At 45.6% G+C, this 18628-nt stretch overlaps 1 protein-coding gene across 1 annotated transcript in view; it reads left to right on the top strand.

The window, feature by feature from the left end:
- The first annotated feature begins 504 nt into the window (after positions 1 to 504).
- STK10 (serine/threonine kinase 10) overlaps positions 505 to 18628 on the top strand; it is a 108391-nt gene continuing 90267 nt past the window's right edge. The window contains exon 1 of the mRNA XM_060240587.1: positions 505 to 1209. Coding sequence (XP_060096570.1) covers positions 1054 to 1209 — 156 coding nt within the window. The 5' untranslated portion in view covers positions 505 to 1053. The remainder of the gene's footprint in view (positions 1210 to 18628) is intronic.

Below are 18628 nucleotides of genomic sequence, written 5' to 3'. Positions count from 1 at the left end.
GACTTGTGAGTTCCGCTTTTTCTGTTCTAGAATATTGTTCTGGATTGTCTGTGATGCATGCCAGTGTTTTTTGTGGCAGCCCAGGTTGATTTGATGCCTTTTCTGCCCTGTTCCTGGGTGTTCTGGAGGCATTTTGGCCCAGAACGGGGTAATAAGGACATGGGAGTTCCGCTTTTTCTGTTCTAGAAAATTGTTCTCGAATGTCCCTGATGCATGCCAGTGTTTTTTGTGGCAGTCTACCTTGTTTTATGCCTGTTCCCGCCCCTTCCGGCTTTCACCCTGTCCCTAAAAGATCTACCTTCTGTATAAGCGCCCCCCTCCCCTTAATAGGGCTCCCTCAGGGCGAAGGAGCCAACGGCGTGGGTAAAGTTGCTTCCCGACTGCACGCTTCTTCCTGACCCAAAACATTGCCGAGGATAAAGAACTCGGAAACGGAAACCGCACTTCCCTTGCCCCCTTGCGAGGAATGCTGCGCGAAGAAGAGACGGCGGGACTGGACGGGGCGGGCTGCTCTGCCGCTTCGGCGAGCCACTGCAGGCGCGGAGTCAGCGGAATGCGCCGCTCTGGTGCTGGGCGGAGCCCGGAGACTCCACAAGTGTCCGATAAGGAGGGGGCGGCGCAGGAGAAGCCGAGCCCCGAGGGCTTCCACCGAGGGCAGGGCAGGGCAGGGCGCGGGGCGAGCCCAAGTCCTAGCAGGTGAAGCGGCGCTGCAAGAGCCGTATGCTGCGGTTGAGTAGCAGCCCCGAGCTTCCCCCGGGCAAACGAGAAGGCCGGCCAAAGAGACAGGCGCGCTCTTGCAGCGGCAGCAGAGCGAGTCGTTGCCTTGGCCCGCCGGTCGCGTCGCTTTCCTTTAGCCCCGCCGCTGCTCTTTTCTAGAGGAGCTGCCCAGAGTTGGTGGGCTGTTCTTCGTTTCCCCCAGCTGGCCGGCTGCTGCCTCTGGTCTCCTCCTCGAGAGAGCTTGCAGAGGACAAGCCGGACCCGTCCCCCTGCTTTTCCTCCCGCCTGTGCGGTTTATGGTGGGAGATTGGCAGCCTCGCCTCGCTCGGCGGAGCCATGGCTTTTGCCAACTTCCGACGCATCTTGCGCCTGTCTACCTTCGAGAAGCGGAAATCCAAGGAGTATGAGCACGTTCGGCGGGATCTGGATCCCAATGAAGTGTGGGAGATCGTCGGGGAGCTGGGCGATGGCGCCTTCGGCAAAGTCTACAAGGTGAGTCACGGGAAGCTCTTGACTCGTGAATTCAAGGTTCGCGGGTCATGCCTGGGAAAGCCAGCCGCAAACCTATAAGGAGACGCGACTACTAAGTGGCGGGAGGAGGGGGGGCGTCGGAGGGGCTCGTAGCTGTGCCTGATGTTGCTAGGAGTTGTCCAGTCCGTGTTCACACGGGCACGAAAGTACTTCTGAAGTACTGCTCGCTCGCAAACGTGTGAATAACAACTGGTTTGTCTTCAGAAGAGGCGAGAGTCACGTTCGCTGTAATAGTAAGGGGGGGGGGGGTATCTTTCCGAATCCGAATGGGCTTGGCTTCCTGAAATAGGAACAGCCCTACCCCTCTGCGGTGGAGGGATTCGCACGGGGAAAGCAGGGAACTTGGTCCTCTTCCTGCAACGTTTCATGCTCATAAGGGAGGGGACAGTGGCTCAGTGGTAGAGCATCTGCTTGGGAAGCAGAAGGTCCCAGGTTCAATCCCCAGCATCTCCAACTAAAAGGGTCCAGGCAGATAGGTGTGAAAAACCTCAGCTTGAGACCCTGGAGAGACACAGGGAGGGGCTGTGGCTCAGTGGTAGAGCATCTGCTTGGGAAGCAGAAGGTCCCGGGTTCAATCCCCAGCATCTCCAACTAAAAGGGTCCAGGCAGATAGGTGTGAAAAACCTCAGCTTGAGACCCTGGAGAGACACAGGGAGGGGCTGTGGCTCAGTGGTAGAGCATCTGCTTGGGAAGCAGAGGGTCCCGGGTTCAATCCCCAGCATCTCCAACTAAAAGGGTCCAGGCAGATAGGTGTGAAAAACCTCAGCTTGAGACCCTGGAGAGCCGCTGTCAGTCTGAGAAGACAATACTGACTTTGATGGACCCAGGGTCTGATTCAGTGTAAGGCAGCTTCATATGTAGGAGGGACGGTGGCTCAGTGGTAGAGCATCTGTTTGGGAAGCAGAAGGTCCCAGGTTCAATCCCCAGCATCTCCAACTAAAAAGGGTCCAGGCAAATAGATGTGAAAAACCTCAGCTGGAGACCCTGGAGAGCTGCTGCCAGTCTGAGTAGACAAAACTGACTTTGATGGACCCAGGGTCTGATTCAGTAGAAGGCAGCTTCTTATGTAGGAGGGATGGTGGCTCAGTGGTAGAGCATCTGCTTGGGAAGCAGAAGGTCCCAGGTTCAATCCCCGGCATCTCCAACTGAAAAGGGTCCAGGCAAATAGGTGTGAAAAACCTCAGCTGGAGACTGGCTGCTGCCAGTCTAAGTAGACAATACTGACTTTGATAGACCCAGGGGCTGATTCAGTAGAAGGCAGCTTCTTATGTAGGAGGGATGGTGGCTCAGTGGTAGAGCATCTGCTTGGAAAGCAGAAGGTCCCAGGTTCAATCCCCGGCATCTCCAACTAAAAAGGGTCCAGGCAAATAGATGTGAAAAACCTCAGCTGGAGACCCTGGAGAGCTGCTGCCAGTCTGAGTAGACAAAACTGACTTTGATGGACCCAGGGTCTGATTCAGTAGAAGGCAGCTTCTTATGTAGGAGGGATGGTGGCTCAGTGGTAGAGCATCTGCTTGGGAAGCAGAAGGTCCCAGGTTCAATCCCCGGCATCTCCAACTGAAAAGGGTCCAGGCAAATAGGTGTGAAAAACCTCAGCTGGAGACTGGCTGCTGCCAGTCTAAGTAGACAATACTGACTTTGATAGACCCAGGGGCTGATTCAGTATAAGGCAGCTTCTTATGTAGGAGGGATGGTGGCTCAGTGGTAAAGCATCTGCTTGGAAAGCAGAAGGTCCCAGGTTCAATCCCCGGCATCTCCAACTAAAAGGGTCCAGGCAAATACCATAGGTGTGAAAAACCTCAGCTTGAGACCCGGAGAGCCGCTGCCAGTCTGAGTAGACAATACTGACTTTGATGGACCCAGGGTCCGATTCAGTATAAGGCAGCTTCATATGTCATAAGGTGGCTGTTAAAAACCCTTGTGCTCCTTCTGAGCATTAACTTATCTGAGGGTAAGTTCACACCTTTGTGAATACCTGCGGGGTGGGTCAAGCATGGTTTCCCTGAGCTCAGTGCCAGCTCCCCGCCACACAACTCCATTCTGTTTTCCTAAATAAATGAATATTCTGTTTTATTTTTTAAAAGGATATAAGGAGACCATGACCTGCTAATGGACTTGTAGTCGGGACAGAGCCTCCTGGGACCTTAATAAAATATATCCCTCCCCTATCCCCACCTGGTGGAATGTGACCCAACACATTCTTGGGATGCCATGTCTGAATGGGATAAAAATTTATACCTGGGAATCCCCCCCCCTCCCCCAGATTTCACAGTCTTTGCATTCTTTTTAGGTAGATTTGCATTCTTTTTAGGTAGATGAATTCAGCCTGCAGGGTGCATATGGACATAATGCCCAATTCGTACCTCCAGTAGGGGAAGTGGTGGGCACATGCAACCTGTTTTGCATGGAGAACTGTCACAGACTTGCTGTATAGCAGCAGAAGCACATTAAGGGCTTCTAGGACGTTAGGTCTGACATTTCATTTACTGGTTGATAAAACAATTATATCCCGCCTTCCTTCCCCAAGTGGCCCAAAGTGACTTGAAACGATGTGAGTTGAGAAAGTCATAGGGAGAGGATGGAGTTGAAAGGGGTCTATCCAGCTTCTAAAGAGTGAAAGATGACACCTGCAATAAAAGGAGGGATCCAGAGGAAGGGATAGAGTATATTTTTGTGGGATTTCCACATACTTTCTACAGTGCCTGTTGCTGATCCTCAGTAAACCATTTAGAGTCTTCCGATGTGGTGTTGGGTAATCTTGTGTTAATGGAATTGTGCAGGTATAGAAAAGCCCTTCATTTATTTTTCTTTAAAGCAATGCAATCTGTTACAATGGTCTCTACCATAAGGACCTTCACAACTGCTCTGGGTTAGTAGAAAGGCAGAACAACGTCTTGAGATCTTCCCTGTCTTGGATGGGGTTATAGTCCCCTTGAAAAGCCAGGTTCACAGCTTGGGAGTGCTGCTCAACACAGTGGTCATCTTAGATAATCAGGTGGCTGTTGTGGTTTGATGTGCTTTTGTCCAGCTTCAGCTGATGTGCCAACTGCGCCCATTTCTGGCTCAGTCTGATCTAGCCACAGTGATCTGTGTGTTAATAGTTACATCTAGACTATTGCAATATCCCCTACCTGGGGCTACCCTTGAAGAGTATTTGGAGGATGCAGCTAGTACAGAATGCTGCAGCTAAACTGCTGGTCCAGGCCAGTTACCTGGATCATGTCATCCAAATCTTACAGCAATTAGTCTGACTTCCAATCCTCTTTTGAGCCCAATTCAAGGTGGTGTTTTTGAACCACTTGGCTTGGGACTGGGGTATTCGAAGGACCATCTTCTCTCATACATTCCTTCCCAGGAACTAAGAGCACAGGGAGAGGCCTCTTGACTGTCCCAACAACCTAAGATGCTTGTTTGGTGGGTACACTAGAGAGGGCCTTTTCAGTGGCAGTTCCGTGTTTATGGAACAGTGCCCTCAGGGAGATGTACCTGGCTCCCTTAGTATTTAGGAGGCAGCTGAAGACAGTTTTGTTCATGACAGCATTTGGTTAGCTCTTCTAGAGGGCCAGTTTGGTGTAATGGTTAAGTGTGCAGACTCTTATCTGGGAGAACCGGGTTTGATTCCCCACTCCTCCACTTGCACCTGTTGGAATGGCCTTGGGTCAGCCATAGCTCTTGCAGAGGTTGTCCTTGAAAGGGCAGCTGCTGTGAGAGCCCTCTCCAGCCCCACCCACCTCACAGGGTGTCTGTTGTGGGGGAGGAAGGGAAAGGAGATTGTGAGGGCGGTATATAAATCCAATATAATCTTCTGCCTATCGGCAGTTTTATATCATTTATTTTAATTGTGTTTTTTATGTATTTTGTTATTCTTTATATAGTAAGCTGTCTTGAGTTCTTGTAAGGTAGAAAGGCAGCTAATAAATGTTTTGAGTAAAATAATAAAATAAATAAATTAAACCAATTAATTGGACTCAGTTTTTGAGAATGGACAATTGTATTTATAAAGCTTTTGAAAGATGCTGATGAATTCTTGTTTGCTGTTTAGAGTAGACATTTGCACTTTGTCGAAAAGTCATCTCTTAAGAATGCAAAATTATTTATGCCCCCAGAAACACCCCAAGCCCTTGCAGTTTGAATGTCATCAATTGTTACATAAATCCTTTAGGGGAACCTGAATTGACTCTGCAGATCTCATTAGTAACTGATTAGAAACTAATGAGAGGCCCTTGAGTCTCCTTGTTTGGGGAAGGATCCTGCTAGATTGAGAAAAGACTTACAGGAAACTGTGCTTTCAAAATTCCAAGTTTTAGTCAGGGACCAGGTGTAGGCAAGGAGAGGTGATGGGCATCTGCCAAAGTGTAGACTAGTAGTGGGGGAAGAAACTGGCTTGGATCCTTGCACTTAGTGAAAACAGTGCAAAGTGGAGGTTGGCATTGCTGAAATGGCTCGTATATTTGGGGACTGCTTGATTGTGTACAAGAAAATGAAAACAGCCAAATGGTTGTTTGACTGTTACAGATGAGTGTCACAAAGGTTTCAGTGGCGAAAGGACAAGTTTTACAGAGGTCTGGTGTGGTTTGTACAGTTCAAGCAGTGTCCTTATGTGATTCTGGCAGCTAATATATGGGTGGATGTTCTCTGGAGAGATTTCTATAAGGCACTGTCTGTTTAATGCTTGTCCCAGCTATATTAGAAGATGACAATTCCAGAATTCAAGACAAGAACACTGTTTGAATCAAGAAGGGATGTGTTGGAGAATTTCATTAGCTCCAGTAATGAGCATTCATTCCTGTCATGGCCCAGACAAGACATTTGACAAATGGATACTTTCTTCCAAAGAAAAGCATTGAACTTACATGCTGTGTGGAAGCTGTTTCAGGACCGATGTGATATTGCAACTCATGGGAAATTATTTGGAGGGGGGTTACATGATCTGTAACTTTCATGCCCATAAACAGTAGTGGGGACTTTTGTTGAGAGGGACAAAAGTTTTATCCTGCCAGAGCTGAACAGACACAGCACTCTTCTCTCTGTAGGTCTGTTAAACTCTCTTATATGCACTTTGGCGTAGCCAGTTGTTCCTGTTCTATATAAACATTTCACTTAGCAATAATAGAGGAGATTAAAAAGTGGAAAGCGTGAATGCTGAGCTACACAACCTCCTTTCTATATGAGGCGGAACAATTTGTCCCTCTACGAATGACACATTGGCCCAACCCTAAACATATTGGCCTGAAATCTCATTAAAAGGAATCTGCTTCTAAGGCTGCATCTGCACCGTGTTGCTATATGAGAACAATAGTGCTAAATCCAGTCATTTGCTGCCCCTGTTATCCTGTGTGGACAAATCAGTCTAGCTCTAATATCTGCTGTTGCACAGTATCTAACAGTGACAACCACATAGACCATGGCACTTAAGACTTTGGAGAAGTGGGCAGTGAGTTTTCCTCTCCCATTGCAGATACTCACTTTCACACATGATGCTACCTTATACTGAATCAGACACTTGATCTATCACAGTCAGTATTATCTACTCAGGCTGGCAGCAGCTCTCCAGAGTCTCAGACAGAGGTCTTTCACAACACCTACTTCCAGATTCTTTAACTGGAGATGCCGGGGACTGAGCATTTGGACTGGGGCGACCAAACTTGCTTAATGTAAGAGCACATAGAATAAACATCGGATGTTTGAGACCCACAAGACGTGAACAAATATTACACACACATCTTTATTAAAACTCTTAATGCTTCCTTTGCACAGAAAGATAAAATGCAAGTGTGCACTTTACAACACAACCATGTTAGAAGGAGACTCAAAAAAAAAAAAACAGGGAATAACAGTCCCTGTAAGACCAGCATAGAGAAAGGTTAGGGAATTATTTTTTTGCACAAGTGGGAGAACAAACCACACATGTACCATATAAATCACTGGCCGTTGTTTGCATCATTATGCATCTCTCTTTGCCTTGACATTCATGTTAGTAAATACAGTTCCTACAAGAGTTATAAAACTAAGGGGGAACCCTGCATCATGCTCCTTAATTCCATCCCTCCTTCCAGTGGCTCCCTCAGCTGTTGCACTCTCTTTCTCCATTCTAGGTCTGGAAACCTCTGTGGTGGAACAGAAGAGCTTGCAAGCCTGCCTATTTCCCCCCTCCTTTCCCTCTTCACGCATGGTGGAAATATTTGCCTACCAATGGGTCAGCACTCAGAGGTTGACTGAGGTCTCCATGAGAGTATTAAGTGACAGCCTCATTCCTTGTGTATGCCTGCCTTCATGGTATTGTTGTTGGGAATCATCTAATTAAATGTGTTGGTTTGGTTCCAGTTTGTTGTTGTTCAGTCGAGTCCGACTCTTTGCGACCCCATGGACAAAGTCACGCCATGCCCTCCTGTCTTCTACCATCCTCAGAAGTCTGCTCAAATTCGTGTTTGTTACATCAGTAACGCTGTCCAGCCATCTCATCTTTTGCCGTCCCCTTCTTCTTTTGCCTTCTGTCTTTCCCAGCATCAGGGTCTTCTACAGTGAGTGCTCCCTTCTCATTTGGGGGCCAAAGTATTTGAGTTTCAGCTTCAGCAACTGACCTTCCAAGGAACAGTCTGGGTTGATTTCCCTTAGGACTGACTGATTTGATCTTCTTGCCGTCCAAGGGATTCTCAAGATTCTTCTCCAGCACCACATGTCAAGCTTCTATTCTTCTGCGCTTGGCCTTCCTTATGGTCCAGCTTTCACAGCCATACATTACTACTGGGAATACCATCGCTTTGACTATACGGACTTTTGTTGGCAGGGTGGTGACTCTACTTTTTATTATACTGCCTAGGTTCGCCATAGCTGTCCTCCCAAGGAGCAAACATCTTTTAATTTCATGGCTACAGTCACCATCTGAAGTGATCTTGGATCCCAGAAATGTGAAGTCCGTCACTGCTTCCACGTCTTCCCCTTCTATTTGCCAAGGTGTGATGGGGCCGGATGCCATGATCTTAGTTTTTTTGATGTTGCGTTTCAAGCCTACTTTTGTGCTCTCCTCTTGCACCCTCAACAAGAGGTTCTTGAGGTCCTCCTCACTTTCTGCCATTAGAGTTCCAGACTGGTCAGTAAAGATTCAGTAACTGATTTGGCACAGGTGAGTCAACCAGTTCAGTCCTGGTTTACCTGAGGAAACTTTAAATATAAGGCACACAGTGGGGTAAAATAAGTCAATAAGTCTATAAATATTGCAGTGATGATGTTTTGCCCTTGCGAACTGTGAAGAATATGCTGCCAAGTCAAAAGTGACTCGTGGCAGCCCCTTCCATGGGGTGTTGGCAGATGCCATGGTGCCCAAAGGCATCATGTTGGGGACCCATGTTCTAGAGCAGGGTTGTCAAACGTCCAGCCAGCCGAGGGCCCCAATCCGGCCTGTGGTTAGACCACAGCCCCCGCCAGTCCCTCCCCCCCCCCCGCCTCCCATAATCAGCTCGGCTACTACGCTATTGCTGGCTGTTTCGGGAGCTCAGATCAGCAGCTTCCTGGCTCTATCCTGCCTGAACTGCCTCATGTGACTAAGAAAAGCCACATGACCCTGCTGGTCTTTTTTGCCTTCCTTTCAAGGACAACCTCTGCCAGAGCTACGGCTGACCCAAGTCCATGCTAGCAGGAGCAAGTGGAGGAGTGGGGAATCAAACCCAGTTCTCCCAGATAAGAGTCCGCACACTTAACCACTACACCAAACTGGCTCTCCAGTTCTGTTTGAATAGAGTTACATAACCTTATATGGTATTTAGAATTGTCAGCAGGCACCACATTTGTTGAACTTTTTGCCAGATTTCAGTCTGACATGGTTGTCTTAGAATTTCAGCATCATTTGGCCCCTGGTTGAAATCACTGGATGCCCAAATTGGTGCTCCAAAGGTTTGGAAGGACGTGTATGTACCCAAAGACCTGTAGGCTCAGTGATGTCATAGGGCATACCTCAGACCTTAGAGGCCTCCTAAATTCTCCTGTTATAGCTGGTGACTTAACTTTTGTCTTGGGTCATTGAATGGGAGCACTAAGTGGTAAGGGGGGCATGGCATGCTTGGAGGCCTTTAGCCCCCACAGAGTATTTGATGATACCTTTGGTGCCATGGGGCAGAGTATTAAAGCTGCAGTTCTGCAGTCCTAAGCTCTCCTCACAACCCAGTGGAAGCTGGGTTTTCAGGTAGCTAGCAAACCACCCCGTAAAAAGTCTGCCATGAAATCGTTGTGAAAGCAACGTCACCCCAGAATCGGACACGACTGGTGCTTGCACAGGGGACCTTTCCTTCCTTGGTGCTGTGGCATAAAGGTTTCTAAGGCTGCTTATATCTACTTAACTCCATGAAGGGGTGAATTGAACCCTCCCTGCTTTCTCAGTGATGACTGCAGCAGGTTATAACTTTGGAATCTGAAACCTGAAGCCTCCAAATTCTCAGACTTTGCTCAAACTCTCATGCTTTCAGTATCCTATATATATAACCCCCCTGCATGCTGGCACTTTCTGACTTTCCCATTGGCTGTGGTGGAGAGGGTGGGGTTTGAGTAGGGGTGGGACCTCAGACAGGTACAATGCCATAGACTCCACCCTCAAAACCAGCCACTTTCTCCTGAGGAACCATTGTTGCCCAGGTGAGGGCTGGAGATCACTCAGAATTACAACTGCTCTCCAGATGGCAGAGATCAGCTCCCCTGGAGAAAATGGCTGCTTTGAAGGGTGGTCTCTTTGTCATTATATCCTGCTGAGGTTGCTTCCCTTCTGGTTTGGTCCAGACTGTGATTTTGGACCAGCCATAGACTGTTATGCATATCTAAAGGGAAAGAGGAGAATGATGTAAGCTGCTTTGGTCCCCACTGTGGAGAAAGACTGTACTTTCCCTTGCTTTCTAAACTACACTACAAATAAAATGCTACCTGGCCTATCTGTTCCCTATCTTCTGCTGCCCCATGGCTATGAAAATGATAACCAGGGCGGGTTTTTTGAGCAGGAACACACAGGAATGCAGTTGTGACTGGCTTGGCAGCAGAGGTGTGTGGCCTAATATGCAAATTAGTTTCTAATGGTCTTTTTCTACCCCCCCTCCCAAAAAAGCCTTAATAATAATGATTAGGAGAGAACCCTGCCTCCTCACTAGGAGTGGTGCATGACTGGATTTAGGAAAGTTGAAATGGAGGGTTGTGAAGCTTTTGTAAGGCAGTGCTGAAGGTGTTGAAATTTTCATGTATAAAAGCAATCTTGCATGGCTACCAATATCCTTTGTTAGGGAGGGCCTGATCCATTCTATGAAGTAAAGTGCAGACCTGTAGACACCAGCATCATTGGACTCTTCCCCCCCCCCCCCCCAATTAATTTAGTAGAGAGGAGGGAGGACTTAATTTGGGAGAACAGTAACAGGGTCTAACTCCATGCTCAGATAAAAACTGGTATGGAGTCTCTAAGCCCAGAGAGCCGATCAACAACATGAGAGCTTCAGAATAATTTCACAACACCTAGCAGATGTCTTGACGATTATTGCATTTTTGATTTTACCAGCCACAAGTAGGATACTGGGCATGCCCCATGCATCGTATAAGTCTGTCCCAAATGCAGGAGAATAAAATTCTGAATATACACCTGGTCAGGTAATAGGCCCTGAATGCTGCTTTTTTAAAACATGGGCTGCTTACATGAGTTTCTGAACAACAATATTTTCCTCACTTTAAAACAACAATAGCAACAATAGCATCATTATTTAACTTGTCTAGACAGAATCAGGATCTTTAGCTTCATCCTTCTCTATCGTCTACCCCATGCCAGTGAGTGTTAAGAAATGTCATACAAAACCACATCTAGCATTCTGGGAACAACTTCTGAAAAGTGGGTACAAAAGAAATGTTTGTTTTTAAAAGGGCAGAGGGATGGGTGTGGGGTGGGGAGAGCATGTGGAGTAATGGTTTTATTGTTGAATACCATTGCTGTGTAGAAATATTTTAATGGGTGTCTCACTTTCTTAGCTGAATAATACTGTCTTGATTAGAATAGGATAGCAGAAATAACTCTTTAAGAGTTGTGTCAACCCGATCCTTCTTTTAACTCCTTTTTACAACAGAGTGCTATCTCTGGAATATGTTGTGCATGTGAAAAGCCGTTTTTGCTGAGGAACATGTAAAAGTTTAATAACAGACTTTCTGGTTACCTGGTAGATATGCATGATAGTCAAAGGAAGTATTGGTTCTTCAGCTTGAACAGGTACATTTGATTGGAAGGAGTGGCATAGAACGTTGCTCACAGGTGCAGCACTCAGTGGAAAGGAATGTCATAGTTGAAGTTGACTGTCTTTCAGTATCTGACAAACGATGTACAAATGCTGATACTCTCCAAAATCCATTCCAAACAATTGTGAAGTTTGCAGACAAGGACAAGGCCTGCAATTAGGCACATCTTGCTTTAAATGGATAATCCATTCTAATCACAGGATCTTTGAAGCCTGAAGCATACTGAGGTCTGGACAATGTGGCTTACATCAATCAACATTTTCCAGTTTGTTTGTTTTTTAATCACAAAGGTAATCTTTATAATGTAAAAAGCTGGCTGGAATCTCGTCTGAAAGTTATCTTTGTCACTCTTTTTAGTATATTAGCGTGAGTTCTGTGGTTTATGTGATTATGCCGTTCTCACTGTGGAGTGAGAATGGTGACATGAGCATCCTTGGTCTGGCTAATGGCCCTCAGCAATTGGCCTGTGGACTTGCTAGAAAAGGAAGCCAGTTCCTTCTTCCCATCCTTGGACATTCTACTTGGTCCTTTCCACTATTTCATTACTGTCATTGCTTCCCTGCTGCCCCCATTCCATCTCATTGGCTGTCCCAGTGGGGATTGGTGAAAGGTCCATGATGATGAAGTCAGAACACAGGGTAACTTGGTCTCTTATGTTACTGAGCGGGAGGGGGTGGGATTTGACACAGGAATGGCGTTTTGGCCAGCAGCCCCATATTGGTTGTCATGCAAAGCTTTGCCCTCCCATTTGTAGCAAGGAAGCTGGTGTTGCCAGTATATTGTTCTTCTTTTCTCTTTCTCTCTCCTTTCCTCCAGCAACAAATGAATGCTTTGCAGCACTGAGGAGGTGAACATGATCGCCAGTACTGACAGAGGGGGGCTGAATTTAGGCTTATTATGAAGGTGAAATGCCAAGCAGGTTAATAATATCTTTATTGGACCAAATAACGTACCAATTGCTGGAACCAAGATTTTTGTGATAACACTTCCACAGATAGTGAAAGCATTGTAATCAGTTAAGCAAATGGTGTGCTCAAGCAGATGTTAATCTGCAAAAGCTGAATGCACTTCTAACGCAAAGGATCCGGGAGGCTGTGATCATTAATTCGTCCCTAAAAGTGTTCCCCTCCCTTGCTGTAATAATTTGAAACTGCTGTACCAGAACAGTGCCTCTTGTGAAATGCTATCACTGTGCTCCAGAGGTTGCAGCTGAAAACACCCATACCCCTGATAACTTCAGGGCAGCAGGATGGGGACAGGATACGCTGTGCGTAGTGTGGTCTGTGGCACTGCCTTTTTTCTGCTGTGAACAATAAAATGAAGCAATTTCCTGGTGACAAGGCCCTGTTCAAGTGATATTTCAACCTAGATTATAGCTGTTCTCTAAGTTTAATGGCAAATAGCCGTTTGCCTGTATTGTAATAAAAATGCTTATTCTCTTCATCTCCTGCCTCCATTCAACATAAAATCATCCATTTAAGTCTAACACTGGGATGGTAATAATTTAAAAAGTCCTAATACGTATAGCATATAATGGTACTCATTTTAAGTTTCTTGTTGGGGGGGGGCGCTAGTGGAGATAGAGTACACTGTTGCTGAATGCTCTGTTTCTTCATGATATATCGCAAATACCTGGAATAACAAAAGAAAGGCAAGAGTTGGTTTCACAATGTCATGTAATGGTTTGTGTTGGACTAGAACCTGGATCCAAATCCCTACTCTGTCATGAAGTTCTCACTAGCTGACCTTTTAAGAAGGATTGTCACAAACAGTACATCCAGAGAAGGGAGACCAGAATGGTGAGGGGTCTGGAGATCAAGCTTATGAAGAAAGGTTTAAAGAGCCTGGCCATGTTTAAGACAGCATTAAGAAGGAAAAAATTAAGGGAAGACATCTGCTCTGAGTCATCTTGAGAAAGGCAGACAATAAGTGCTGTAAAATAAATAAATACAATCGCTGTCTTCAAATTCTGAAAGGTGGTTCATGTAGAAGATGGAGCAGATTTCTTTCTTCCTTAAGAAGGCAGGAATGGAATTAATGGGTGGAAATTACAAGGAAATACATTTGAGCTGCTGGAGGTAATTTGAGCAGAGAATGGCTAGCCATTTGTTGAAGTTGCTGTTTGCACAGGTCTCCATTAAACAGCAGTTGGACTAGATGGCCTCTAAGATCCCTTCCAGCTCTTAACCTGTACCATGGATACATGTATCTTACAGAGGTCCCAGCATGTTATGTGTGAATAGCCAGATAAGCTTGCAGGCTGCTGGATCTGACCATTGGAGCTGCATGAATGCAGAGGCTGAAAATGTACTGCTGTGAACATGACACTGAAGGGCTGTTGTGAACATTTCTGTGGCCATTTGTGGTCTGAACTGGCCCACAGGGTAGTGCAAAGGGCTGTCAGTTGGAGGTCTAGTCATCAGAATTAAATCCAAGCTTGTCAGTCCTCTGCTCCGGCTGCTAGACTTCCAGGCTACTTGTACAACTGCCTGCATTTGAAAGCAAACACAGGATTACATTTTTTTTGACACTTATGGTGCAAATTCAGCAAACATTTGTGAGAGAGAAAATGCTAAACTAGTGCTTAAAACATTGCTTTAATATATGCAAGGCTTAAGGTCTCAGAGGCCAGAGTAAGACTGAATGCTCGTTCATATTGCTCTCTGTTGGGCCTAGGTCGTGAGCTTCATCCCCATTTTCCTGTTTAGTTCCCATCATTCTTCTGGCCTCCCTAATCTTTGGGGCTCAAAGAGTTTAAGGGGAGGCATTTGTAAAGGGAATATGATAGAAGTGTCCTTGTCTTGAATTCAGGATAGATATGTGTTTCCTTTTTCTTCACTTGTCCTAGTTATCTTGAAAGTAATCCCAATGAGCTTTCTTATGTAAGTGTCATGTAACGAGTGCTTTGTTCCATGACTGGGAGTCTTACTTTCTGTAGTGTATCTTCAACTAAGGTAGTTGGAGAAGTAATAACGTCTACTGGTTCACAGATGGCATGTTGTTGTTTTTCTAACACTTCACAGCTCTCCACTCCCTGCTTGCTTAATAGGCTTTTGGGTTCACTTCAGCCTTTTTTTTGTGCGCCCTATCTGGTATCTGTCCTCTTCCATGAAACCATTTGCTGCAACTCCAGAGAAGTGCTTATTTCCAGGGAAGTGCCTGTTTGTAAAATGTCGATGCTTCATTAATTTCCCCATTCCCCTTTTGACCCTGTTCAATGTTGATCCCATTCTTTCTACTAAAACTGCACTTAGTTTCCTAGATAAAACTGAATGCTCTTTCTCCACCATTCTCCTGGATTTATTAGCAGCTTTCAGTACTGTTGAGTAGTCCATCCTCTTGAATTCTGTGGTATTGGCTTTGAATTGTGGGTCAGTCTTAAGTTTGCTGTTATCTCAACAGTAGTTTCTTTTTGAATTTCGGTCGCTGGGTCTATTGCTTTCCTTTCTCAATAGGATTTAAATTTAGATAGAAATTTATACATCAGTTTTCTTCTCACTGGAGACCCAAAGTGACTTTACAACATCATTCCCCATTTCCTCATTTTGTGAGGCATGACAGAGAATTATTGACCTGAAGTTCCATAACCCACTGGAGAGCTGAACCTATGTCTCCCAGAGCATACTCCAACACTGTAGCCATAACGTTCAATTATGGGCCCTTCTCTTTTCGCTTCCTGTGTCAGTCTCTAGGTTTCAAGTAAGAACTACCTTGTCTTTCTTCTTCTGATTGTCTTATAAGATACCTGTGTGTATGTTTGATTTATTTAAGTTTCTTATCTTTATTTCAATCAAATTTTTTAAAAAATGGAACAGTCCTCTCTCTTTCGGCTTGACTTCGCGAACGAAGATTTAAGAAAGGTGCAGTAGTCCACGTCTGCTGCAGGCTCGCTGGTGGCTGACAAGACCAATGCGGGACAGGCAGGTCCGGCCACAGTGGCGGCAGGGAAAAGTCTGATTTGGGGTTGGTGCTGTAGCAGTACGATTCTTCCTCAATCTCCTTTTGTCCTCAAGACCAGCTATGCGTGCGTTCTCAAAGGAAGAGACAGCCTGGTGGATGGTGTGCCTCCATGCTTTGCGATCTGAGGCTAGGTCAGACCACTGGTGATGGTTAATGCAACAGGTACCAAGGGATTTCTTCAAGGAGTCCTTGTATCTCTTCTTTGGTGCCCCTCTATTTCGATGGCCGGTGGAAAGTTCGCCATACAGAGCAATCTTGGGAAGGCGGTGGTTTTCCATCCTGGAGATATGCCCTGCCCAGCGCAGCTGCGTCTTCAACAACAATGCCTCGATGCTTGTAACCTCCGCCCGCTTGAGGACTTCAGTGTTGGTCACAAAGTCACTCCAGTGGATGTTGAGGATGGTGCGAAGGCAGCGCTGATGAAAGCGCTCAAGGAGTCGCAGATGATGATGGTAAAAAACCCACGATTTGGAGCCGTAGATGAGGGTTGTCATCACAACCGCTTTGTAAACATTGATCTTTGTGCCTTTTTCAGATGCTTGTTGCTCCACACCCTTTTATGCAGTCAGCCAAATGCACGGTTTGCCTTTGCCAGTCTATTGTCAATCTCCTTGTCGATCTTGGCGTCTGAGGAGATGATGCACCCTAGGTAGCTGAACTGCTGGACTGTCTTCAAAACTGATTCACCCACAGTGATGCAAGGAGGGTGATAATCTTCCTGGGGTGCAGGCTGGTGGAGAACTTCTGTCTTCTTCAGACTAACTTCTAGGCCGAATAGCTTGGCAGCCTCTGCAAAACAGGACGTCATATGCTGCAGAGCTGATACCGAGTGGGAGACGAGTGCAGCATCATCAGCAAACAGTAGCTCTCGGATAAGTTTTTCCATTATCTTGGAGTGGGCCTTTAGTCGCCTCAGGTTGAACAGGCTGCCATCAGTGCAATAGCGGATGTAGACACCATCGTCGTCATCTAAATCTACTGCGGAATAGTAAAAACAATTAATAAAACAGTACTGTGCCCAACTAAAGCACTGACATTCCGCCTTCCCATGGCCTCCTAAAAAGCTCTGTTTTACATAGATTCATCAAGGTTACAAGGGTGAGTTCAGTCCTAACAGCCTCAAGAAGCCATTAGGGGTGCTCACAGTGAAGGCACGGGTAACGGTAGTTTCTTGGAGGAATAGTGGATTAAAGATCTGTTGAATAAGAAAGCAGATTTTTGGATTCAGACAGACATAACCTTTATTGGCATAACAGAAAAGGCATACAAGATCTGAAGAAACTTCAAAATGGGACAGCACAGGCAACGTAGGGATACATGGTTACAAACAAAACTTAACTAAGAAAGGCAGAGTGGGGTATTCCCCTACCTTTATCAGGACAAAAGAAGGGGTGAGCAAAGATGCTTCAGGGCATGGTAGAACAGCTCAAGCAGTTTATAGACTACTTGAAATTGAATGGTTCTCTGCGTGTAACCATCACTGCCTTAGACTGGTACATAGATGGCAGTGGCTAAGTGGATGAAGGAGAATATGGACCTTCAACCCCAACAAGACAGAGGTGATATTGATGATATAGAGAACAACTACCCACTATGTGTGGGTAATTCTGTTTTGTGATAATTTGGTTTTACATTACATTCCTAGTAAGTGTTAACATTGCTGTTAGGTTTTTGGATTTTTTAAGTGACCATCCTACAGTCTTTGTTTTACTGTAGGTAATCTCATCCATTTTTAAAAATCAGTTATAGTTTTTTACATAGGAGAGCTCTTTCCATTCCAGTTGGTTTCTTCCATTCTTGCAAACCTCTTCCATCTGTGTGGCTCATTCCCCCCTTAAATTTGATATGAATAGAAGCAGATTTCATTGTTTTCCTCCTGAATGCTACTTCCTGTTCTCTTTCCCTCTCCCTTTTCATCCCCCCACCCATTTGTAAATTCTAGATAAATAATGTGATTACATAGAAGAATGATAACTGTTCTGGACTGAAAGACATTCACTGTCCTTGAACTATGATTGCATCATTTCCCATGCCATGAAAGCCTTAAAAGTTCAAGGATCCTTCCATGAGTGTCCCTCATCTTTGGCTCTGTGGTCTGTAAACTACTGATACTGGCATAATGATTTCCCTGCTGTTTCAGAACGTGAGCAACTTTTGGAAGTGCAGATACAGTTGCACAGTAGTAGTGAAATAGATCAGTCACTTCTGACCGAAGGCTGATAGGGTCTGGTTACTGCTGCAAGTTTACATCTGGTAAGGTTTCTGAAGTTCAGCAGTGTTGGGTAGAGATGTAAAATTTCTGGAAATGTTGAAACCGTAGGAAAAACATTACTCTCTAACTCTGGGGCCTTCTTCTGGGTGACAACCCCTTGAGAGGCTTGGAGGGTGGCAACCAGAAAGAGGGCCTTTTCAGTAGTGCCCCCCCCCCCAATCTTTGGAACAACCTCCCTTCTGCAGCCCACCTGGCACCAAATTTGCCATCTTTGTGGAGGCTTTTGAAGACCTCCTTGGTCATATAGGGGCCTGATAGGATTGTCCAGGTACTTTTCTTTCACTTTGAGTTAGGTCTTTTCAGGTCTAGTCTATTGTTTTTAATGTTATCTTAAATTAATTTTTAATTCTTCATGCTTTATTTATTGTATTTTATTGTTTTATACTTGTAAAGTGCCCAGAGAACTTTGGCTATGTGTGCTATATAAATGAAATAAATAACAATAAAGAATCATTTTATTTGGAATAATGGTTATAAATGGCCACACTGCCCCTTTAGGAGCTGTTGAAGAACATGTTTTAAGAACACCAAAAGAAATCTCTTGAGTCAGACCACTGGTCAATCAATTACTCCAGGGCCAGCAACAGAGCACAGAGGGCATGAGGCTTTCCCTAATGTCACCCTTGACACCAGTATTCAAAGATTAACGGCCTGGTCCCTTTAGTCACTACAGCTGGCCACCCTTCATTTTTGTAGAGTTCTCTCACTTGAAATCAAACGTTACTGGTTTTTTACTTTAGGGGTATTGTTCCATTTACACGAGTGCTGAAGTTGTGGTCACTGCTCCCAGTTTGTGCAACAACATCTACATTTCACACCATGTCTCAATTCCTGCTCAGGGATGGTGGCTCAGTGGTAGAGCATCTGCTTGGTAAGCAGAAGGTCCCAGGTTCAATCTCC

The sequence above is a fragment of the Heteronotia binoei genome, chromosome 5 (assembly GCF_032191835.1).
Source record: "Heteronotia binoei isolate CCM8104 ecotype False Entrance Well chromosome 5, APGP_CSIRO_Hbin_v1, whole genome shotgun sequence".
In the NCBI taxonomy this organism is placed as follows: Eukaryota; Metazoa; Chordata; class Lepidosauria; order Squamata; family Gekkonidae; genus Heteronotia; species Heteronotia binoei.
The sequence above is the reverse complement of the archived record's forward strand: the minus strand, read 5'-3'. Positions and strand labels throughout refer to the sequence as shown.